General features: G+C 47.7%; 1 protein-coding gene across 1 annotated transcript; it reads left to right on the plus strand.

The window, feature by feature from the left end:
- Positions 1-3143: 3143 nt before the first annotated feature.
- On the plus strand, positions 3144-8973 carry LOC124689450 (putative leucine-rich repeat receptor-like serine/threonine-protein kinase At2g24130). Its single transcript, XM_047222981.1, has 3 exons — positions 3144-3943; positions 7241-8018; positions 8347-8973. The coding sequence occupies exons 1-3, from the start codon at positions 3144-3146 to the stop codon at positions 8971-8973; spliced, it is 2205 nt and encodes a 734-aa protein (XP_047078937.1).
- The last annotated feature ends 1123 nt before the right edge of the window (positions 8974-10096 follow it).

Consider the following 10096-nt stretch of genomic DNA (forward strand, 5'->3'; position numbering starts at 1 on the left):
CAGAGGCCACAACGTGGGTTCCCACTGATCCGGATCCCCCCTTCCTAGTTGTGAAGAAATAAAATTCAAGAGGAGAACATAACTGAGATAAAGAAGCACTAGGCCGCATTGAGTGGAACGAACTTCTGATGCATCCGAAGCCATACGTTCTAACTTTTAGAAGAAATTGGGGTGTCCAAAATGCCTAACAATTAACCCAACTCGTCACGCTTGTAAGTGTCTATACTTTAATTAGGATTTTTTTTGCAACTAGAGGACACCAACGTACTATTCTGTAGGCTCATATACAAATGTACATCTCTCGCTAGATATATATCCAGCTCCTCTCAAACTATGATGATGTACTTGTATGGTTGTAGACAACAACCGTATTAAGTGGTCATCATGGCTATCTTTAGGGAAAATTGGAAAGATCCAAACTTTAGAAAAATACCACTGAAAGTTTTTGAGATGGAAAAATACCGCTCAAATCTTGCTCCGTTGTCTACTTTGTACCATCACCGTTATCTCTGACAGATCTGGGGATTTAAAAGAATCAACAAGTACCTGCATGCCCATCAAGCAACAATTAGGCTGCACCTCATCGCCACCACCCCGCGTCGCCCTAGAGAGCCACCACGCACGCACCCTGCCCTGCATCCTCCATGCGCCATCACGAGAGCTCCCCCGCACCGCCACGCTCCCATGCTGGGCACCACGAAGACGGCGACGCCGCGCAGCAAAGCAGCCGGGAAGAACACCTCCGCGTGCCGGCCCGACCGAGCCTAGAGAAGGCCCTCGCTGCCCAGATCCGGCCCATCCGCGCCGGCTCGCACCTCCAGCCACACGCCGCCTCGCACCACCAGACGCCGACCTCGCCGCCGCACCCACCTGGACCAGCTCCACTGCTACGCGCCGCCCACCGCCTGCAGCGACCGCGCCCACCCTCTGCTCAAACACCAAGCCGCGCCGCGTGGAGAGCTCCCGTGCATCGGGAGGAGAAAGGTGCCCCGCCGCCACCTTCCCTGGGGCGCGCACGGCGTTGCCAACGGCCCCTCCGGCGGTGGCGATGCGGGGGAGGGCGGTAGGAGGCCGCTAGGTGCGGTGGCGGCTAGTGTTCCCCCGTATCGCCAGAGGAGGGTGACGGGGGGGTGGGGTGGGGGGGACTAGGACACTGGATCTAAAATAGCGTGATATCCTCATATGCACGAACATTTTGTTGTAGACAATAAGAGTATACATATTGTTATGCGTTGAAGAATAAATTCATAATAATTTGCTAAATGTTAAGGTACAATATGTTCTCGAATTTTATCTTTTAACGAGATGAAGACTAATAACATTTTTTTTAGAAAAAATCATCTCAGGTCTAAATAGTTAGGCTCCGTCGTGCCACTGCCATCCAAGCTCGCTACTGGCAAGACCAACGTGTATGACTCTTACAGACCAAACATGTTGCTCGATTTTGTACACTACTAGAAATAGGCTTATAGCCGCGCACATGTCCCGAGCTACTGACGGCGCACCAAAAAAGTGGGGCGTCGGTGCTATATTACCGCCGGCGTACCAAATTTAGAGACGCCGATGATGCCCAAATACCACCGACGTACCAACAATTTGGCTCGCCTGGGGTAAGAGTTGCCCAGGTCCTAGCCAAGACACAACCGTTTCCTCCTCTTACCGCCGATGCACCACCAGTTTTTTTTCTCCACAACCCCCCGTTGACCACTTTTTGGTTTTGGAAAAAATAAAATAAAATGATAGAATTTTGAAAAATAAAATCCTTCAGAATAACCATGTGTTATGTGTTATGTGTCCTAGTTGTTAGGAAAATTTAAAAAAAACATGAATATCAATATATTATGCAAAATGGTGTCATGTCTCGGTAAAACGGTTATTCTGGTTTCATACGGCCTCCGATAAAAAAAGGCTTTTTTATATGAAAATGTATCTACGAAAATTTTTACATTCGATTTTGACGGCCTATGGCTATTTACCGATTTTTTACAGTCCTCAAAATAAAAAAAGAGTTTCTTCAGGTTTCATAAAAAGTTGCAAGAAAATTTTAGAAAGAAAACTTACCGCTGGCACACGAGCATATTGGTGCGCCGGCGGCAACCTTCAATATAAATAGTTGTCGCACCTTCTCCTTCTCTTCCACTTCTCCCTCACTCGCATCTTTTCTTTCCCCTCCTCCCTCCCTCCTCCGGCCGCCCTTCCTCTCCATCTTCTCTTCTATGCCTCACAACGAGTAGATGCGGCGCGGTGACCACCACCTCCTCCCTGCTCCGACGTTGGTGACGACGACCACTTCCCGGCGACGCCCATGCCCACCTCCTCCTGGCGACGACCACGTCCTCCTCCTACCGGCAAAGACCACGTCCACGGCGACAACCTGATCTCGATCTCGATCTACATCGAGCTTTTTTTTTTTGAATTCTGAAAAATCTTACCGTCGGTGCACCATACTAGTGCGCTAGAGATATTTTCCCTACCGCACCAGGAGGTAGAGGTGCGCCGGCAATAATGCGTTACCACCGGCATGAGACTATGGGCGCACCTAATATTTCACTTGTGCGCCGGCAGTAGCTTATTTTAGTGCGCCGGCAATAAGGTGTTTCCTAATAGTGGTAATGTGGGGCCCAAGGCTCGGTTAGGTAGGGCCGACGGCAGCGGCTTGGGAGAGGAGGAGAGAGGGTTGATTGGGCGCTAGGGTTACGTCCCCCTCCCGTCATCCACGAGGAGGGCCGAAGCGTTTTCTACAGACTACAGTTACCCACCAGGCACGGCAGGCACGACGACGAACCGACGACTTCAGGATTGTATTTATAGCTAGCTGCATATCCTCTTTTACACTGATGTATATGTAACCGTCTAGCTACACCACACGTATAAGTTGTGGACGAACGTCTCTGCTGTGATCACTGGCCGGTCAGTCGTTGCATGCATGGCCTCCACAGATCAGTCGACGGAAGTGCGACCCTGACCTTGACCGGCGATCGTCGACGGATGACTCTACGGACGTGTCCAGGCTCTTATAAGTTCACCATCACACGTCGCGTTGCACCAGAAAAGCATGTACTCACTTTTGGTAGCACAACGGAATTGAAACCTGGTCCTTGCTCGATATCTGAGCACCTGCCTCCACACCACCATTATCTACCATGCATCAGTCGCCTGCCCTGTTCGTCTTGCTCCTTATGGCAGCAGCAGCAGCGAACTGGAGCTGCTTCTTCCTCGTCACCGACGCACGGCAGCTCGAACCAGCCCATGCAGCCGGTGGGAGCTGCATAGGGCGCGAGAGGGACGCCTTGCTAGCCTTAAAGCAAGACATCAGTTACGACCCCGAAGACTACCTTGGGTCGTGGCAATCAGGGCGCCAGGATTGCTGCCGTTGGGCCGGTATTATGTGCAGTAACACAACCGGCCATGTCATCCAGCTTGACCTTGGCGGAACACATTTAGTCGGCCAGATAAGTCCTTCCTTGCTATCTCTTGAGCAACTTGAATACCTCAGTCTCGATTATACGGTTCTTACTGGGCCTAACGGTGGTGTTCCCGAGTTCTTTGGTTCCTTCAAGAACTTGAGACATCTTGATCTCTCATACATGGGTTTGGTTGGTACATTGCCTCCGCAGCTTGGGAACCTTTCAAAGCTGGAATACCTCGACCTCTCCTTCACGAATTTCAATTGCACAATCCCTCCGCAACTTGGGAATCTTTCCAAGCTAGAATATCTCGACCTCTCCTCCTCCAGAAGGATGTACTCTACAGACATCTCCTGGCTTACCCGTCTACCTCTGTTGCTGCATCTTGATATGAGTGGAGCTAATCTTAGTTCAATTGTTGACTGGGCTCTTGTGGTGAACATTATTTCATCTTTGGAGTACCTCCGTCTTTCAGGCTGCTCCCTTTCAAGTGCAAACCGATCACTCACACACCTAAATCTCACAAATCTTCAATACCTCACTACAGGAATGGGGCTATATGCCGAGGGCCGGGAACCCTCGGCGTAGTATGCTTTGGCCGTCGGCGTAGGCTACGCCGAGGGCCGCCCTCGGCATAGCTCCTCGGCGTGTAAGTCCCTCGGCAAAGCCACTATCGCCGTCGGCGTAGCCCGGCCCTTGGCGTAGCACGCTACGCCGACGGCAAAACCCTCGGCATAGACTTTTAAAAAATTCAAATTTCCCGTTTCCAAAAAAATTCAAAAAAAAAAAATCGAAAAAAAAAATATTTTTTTCTATATGCCGACGGCAAAACCCTCGGCATAGACTTTTAAAAATTTTAAAATTTTAATTTCTTTTACACAATTTTTTTCTTTTTTCTTTTTCTTTTTTTTACTTGTTTATCTTTCACCCAATACACTTTTAACTCTAACTTCACTTAATCTTATGTCAAATTACAATCATGGTTAAACTTCCCAGTCGGTCACCCATCCTCACACTACTCCAGCCTCAGCACGCTTAACTTCTTGGTTCCATTCGGATGAGCTTCCATTATAGAATTGACACGTCTTGCTGATAATAGTAGCATATCAACCCTATTAACCATTGAACCGTGATGCACACTTCTTTATTTTTGAATCCCAAACAATTACTTAAGTAGACAACAATGAATATATATAAGTAATAATAATATTGAATTCAAATAAAAATAAAATGATTTTATTTTTTGGTCTTTTTTCTATTTAATATTGAATAATTAATATCTTTAAATCAAAAAATCAAAATTCCACAAATAATATGTCTAAATCGATCAGAAAAATGAGAGGAATCTAAATATAACATCCATATCATCATTTGAACCTAAAAGTTAGAGGAATCCAAATATGACGCCCAATTTGCCATGTGGCCAAAACAGCCCCCTCGCGAGATGCGAAATGGCCGTATCGGGCGGGCTGGTGCACCGTTCGCCAACACGCTAAACGGACAAAAATTAGCACATAAAGTGATGTGTTATAGACCTAAAAATTTATTAAGCGACGGAAAGTGTAGCCCTAGTTCAAATCCGGTCACTTTCCAGCGGATTCGGCGGGACACCGCAGGAAGCCGCATGGATTTCCAGAAAGCTAGCGCGCATATATGGCATGTGATATGTGGTGCGAAGGCGGTGTCCTACCACTACGCAGATGTCTCGCGCAATACTAAAATGCGCCCCATGTAGTTCCTTCACACAAAAAAACCCGTTTTGGCACCCCGAAAATGAAAAAATCATCGCCCATGGGTCGGATTGGAAATCCGCTCCCGGAACCTTGCTTCCCATCCCAGGGACCACGCACGTGCCAAATATGGCCTCGTTTCGACAAACTATGCGGTGTCACGGGCCGTTTCCTACTCATTTGCCCTAAAAGCCATAGAACTCCGGACGTGATAGCCCTGTTTGTGATGGGTTTTCCAAAATAATTACCGTATCCTAATTCCGACTTTTGGAGTGGTTACTAGGACACATAAAATGACGCCATGCGGCTCCGCGGGATTTTCTGACTTTGTTTAAATTGTCATTTGGCCAAAACGGGCCCCCACGGAGATGCGGTATGGTCGTACCGGGCGCGCTGGTGCACCCGTTTACCATCGCGCTAAACGGACAAATATTAGCACATAAACTGATATGTCATAGACCTAAAAACATTTTTTGCAGAATTTATTGAGCGACGGAAAGTGTAGCCCTAGTTCAAATCCGGTCACTTTCCAGCGGATTCGGCGGGACACCGCATGAAGCCGTATGGATTCCCAGAAAGCTAGCGCGTACATATGGCATGTGATATGTGGTGCGAAGGCGGTGTCCTACCACCACGCAGAGGTCTCGCGCAATACTAAAATGCGCCCCATGTAGTTCCTTCACAAAAAAAACCCGTTTTGGCACCCCGAAAATGAAAAAACCATCGCCCATGGGTCGGATTGGAAATACGCTCCCGGGGCCTTGCTTCCCATCCCAGGGACCACGCACGTGCCAAATATGGCCTCGTTCCGACAAACTATGCGGTGTCACGGGCCGTTTCCTACTCATTTGCCCTAAAAGCCATAGAACTCCGGACGTGATAGCCCTGTTTGTGAAGGGTTTTCCAAAATAATTGCCGTATCCTAATTCCGACTTTTGAAGTGGTTACTAGGACACATAAAATGACGCCATGCGGCTCCGCGGGATTTTCTGACTTTGTTTAAATTGTCATTTGGCCAAAACGGGCCCCCACGAAGATGCGGTATGGCCGTACCGGGCGCGCTGGTGCACCCGTTTACTATCGCGCTAAACGGACAAAAATTAGCACATAAAGTGATATGTCATAGACCTAAAAACATTTTTTGCGGAATTTATTGAGCGATGGAAAGTGTAGCCTTAGTTCAAATCCGGTCACTTTCCAGCGGATTCGGTGGGACACCGCAGGAAGCCGCATCGATTCCCAGATAGCTAGCGCGCACATATGGCATGTGATATATGGTGCGAAGGCGGTGTCCTACCACTGCGCAGAGGTCTCGCGCAATACTAAAATGTGCCCCATGTAGTTCCTTCACAAAAAAACATGTTTTGGCACCCCGAAAATGAAAAAACCATCGCCCATGGGTCGGATTGGAAATGCGCTCCCGGGGCCTTGCTTCCCATCCCATGGATCACGCACGTGCCAAATATGGCCTCGTTCCGACAAACTATGCGGTGTCACGGGCCGTTTCCTACTCATTGCCCTAAAAGCCATAGAAATCCGGACTTGATAGCTCTGTTCGTGAAGGGTTTTCCAAAATAATTGCCGTATCCCAATTCCATCTTTTGGAGTGGTTACTAGGACACATAAAATGATGCCATGCGGCTCCGCGAGATTTTCTGACTTCGTTTAAATTGCCATCTGGCTAAAACGGGAACCTGAGAACATATAAGAAAGTGATTGAATTATTTCTATGTTAACATGTTACTGTACATGATTCAAATATGCATGATTTTGACATAAACGGATAGAGGATGTTTTTCTGAACATTTTGATACCTCATACGCATTTTTCTGACATCATATGAATTAGTTATGATTTTTACAAAATTAGACAAATTTGAAAAATGGCCTACGCCGAGGGTGGCCGTCGGCGTAGCCCTGTCTACGCCTAGGGCCAAAGATATGCCGAGGGCTGCCCTCGGCGTAGAGGTCGCTACGCCGACGGCCACGTTTCGCCGAGGGTCGAAAGGGCAGGCTGGCCTGGCCGGGTCATACGCCGACGGCCCCGACTTTTGGCCGTCGGCGTATAGCCTGGCCCTCGGCATAGCCTCCCATTCCTGTAGTGCCTTGATCTCTCCACTAACAACTTTGGTCATCCAATTGCATCTGCTTGGTTTTGGAACGTAACAAGCATTACAGAACTTTACCTCACTGAAACCTCTCTCTATGGTCCATTTCCTAATTCACTAGGAAATATGACATCCCTTCGAGTGCTATGTTTTGGCTGTGAACTGGCATCCCTCCGAGAGCTATCTTTAGGCAGCGATCCGGAATATGTTTACCAAGCCACCATAACCTGTAACGCGGCAACAATGACAGTAGACTTGACAAATCTTTGTGATTTGGAAACATTGTGGCTTGATGCAAGTCTCTCATCTGGAAACATTACAAAATTCATTGAGAATTTGCCGCACTGTCCATCCAACAGATTGAAATACTTGAGTTTGAAGAGCAACAATATGATTGGAATTATGGCAGACCGATTGGGTCAGTTAACTAGCTTAACTATGCTTTGCCTTTCCTACAATAACATTACAGGTTCCATTCCGCTAAGCATTGGCAATTTGTCTAATTTAGGGTTCCTTGACTTTTCTAACAACCATCTTACTACTATACCACAAGAACTGGCAAATTGCACTAGCTTGAAGAATATCCATCTATCCAATAACAATCTTATTGGACCTATACCGCTAGGGATAGGGAGTTGCACCAGATTAGAGTACCTTGATCTTTCTTACAATAGTATTATTGGAGCCATACCACTGGGCCTAGGGAAATGCACTAGATTAGATTCCATAGATCTTTCGAACAACCATCTTACTGGACCTATACCACTGGAGATAGCAAGTTGACATGTCGGTATGGTACACTAACTATGTAGGCAAATTTAGAGAAGTTTGGCCTATTGTGATGAAGCGCCAAGAACTTAAGTATGGTTTTGGAGTTTTTAATGTGGTTTGTATTGACCTATCGCGCAACCACTTAGCTGGTGGAATTCCCGATGGGATAACTTCCCTTAACGGTGACCGGGCACGCGACTGCCGTAACGTTTGGCGTCCTCTCAGCTCTCTGGCAAGCCTTGTTGCGTCGTCGCCCCGCCAAGCGAAGGCTCCGCGGCCGGCCCAGGTTGAGGTCTTGCTCCTGTCATATGTGCCTCGCCATTGGTCCTAGGCGTCCGTTGTTTCTGCTCCTGTTGGCTCGTCGGCCTCGGCGGTAAGGCAATCCCCTTTGGAGAAGCAAGCTGAGTTCTTTGAGGTGGCCGTCCATCCTCTTCATGAGGCTGTTGCTTCCTTGCACGGCTGGATGCTAGCGATTGGGGGTTTTCTGGAGCGAGCGAAAGCTGTGTTGGGTAGGCTCTCCCGGACTCCTGCCGATCCTTTGGTTCCACCTGATGTTGGCAAAGTGGGCACGAGCGGAGCGGGCCTTCATGGTTGTTTCTCTCCTCGTGCTAGGGTGTGCTCGGAGATCAAGGCTCCGGTCATGCAGATCATGCCTGAGCTCCTGGAGTTGTGTGGTGGTGTGCTTACGCTTCCTCCCGTCGAGGAAGTGAGGCCCGACTCGCGCGAGTTCTCGGATGTGGTTTCTCCACCGTGTCAGGCACTTGCCTCTGAGAAGTGTGGTGTTGCTGACGCCGCAGTCTCTCCCTCGCCTGAGTCTGGCAGACAGGCGGTTCCTTTTGGTGATGGGGTTGCTAAGTCTGGATTGTTGCCAACGGTTCCCGGAGCTGTCGTCGCCAGAGAAGTTTGCGACTTTCTCGCCACATTGGTTGTTGCCTACCCTGGATCTGCAGTTGGTTGACGGGTGCCTCCCAATATCATGGCATGTCTTTTTCAGCGCAGCGTTGGAGTGTCGTGTTCAAGTGTTTGTTAATGTGGCTTTGTGGTCTATGTGGGTGTGTTGTTTTTGTGGGCTTGGCCCTATTGTTGTAGGTTTCGCACGGTTTTTTCCTAAAACCGGGCACCTTCTTCTTAATTAATGGATGAGGCAAAGCTTTTGCTTCCGTTTAAAAAAAACTTCTCTTAACGGACTGTTAAATCTGAACTTGTCATGGAAGGGAGAAGGTTTTTGAGCCAATGTTGTACTTTTACTTTGGACTTGTGTCTGGATTTTTGGTTGGCATCTGGGTCGTGTTGTGCATAATTTTTTTCGATAATGAGCGCTTTATTACTTATCACAAGCAATTACACCTGGCCTCTGCATAACCAAGATGCACACAGCCGTTTATAAGTCTGAGGACCAAAACTATCAAAAAAAGATAAATAGGCATAATACATATCGTGACGATCAAGTGTAAAACACCTAAGGGATAGGTGGGGCATCAATTCTTAGATTATGCTGCCACCCATGTAGGGAAAAAGTTTCCCTCGCCGTAGCCTCCAATTGTGTACAGATCTCCGTAAAGAGGTCGTGGTTCTCCATTCGCTGAAAAGGTGACCACAAACGGAGAATAGCGATACATTTGTAGATAATCTGCAAGATAGAACAATTTTTATCGTTAAAAATCTTGTCGTTTCTACATAGCCAGAGCGCCCAGCTAACTGCAAGCGCACCCACCCTAAGAAGCATTCTAAACCTTGAATCGATATCATGAAGCCAATTGCCAAAGACATTGGCCACACTAGTCGGAGGATAAAGGCTGGAAGCTATTTGTATAATTGACCATATAGATCTAGCGAACCGATATTGGAAGAATAAGTGTTTGATAGTTTCGTCCTGATGAGAGAAAACACACCGAGAACTTCCATGCCAGTTGCGCTTGACAAGATTGTCTTTGGTGAGAATAACCCCACGACGAAGATACCATCCAATTTTTTTGTTTTTTAACGGTATTTTCATCTTCTAAATTTTCTTGTTACTGTCAACTGGTACATCAGATTGGAGAATTGCTTTGTATAGGGAATCTACGGAGAAGGTGCCATTG

Source organism: Lolium rigidum, chromosome 2, assembly GCF_022539505.1.
Source record: "Lolium rigidum isolate FL_2022 chromosome 2, APGP_CSIRO_Lrig_0.1, whole genome shotgun sequence".
Taxonomy (NCBI): domain Eukaryota; kingdom Viridiplantae; phylum Streptophyta; class Magnoliopsida; order Poales; family Poaceae; genus Lolium; species Lolium rigidum.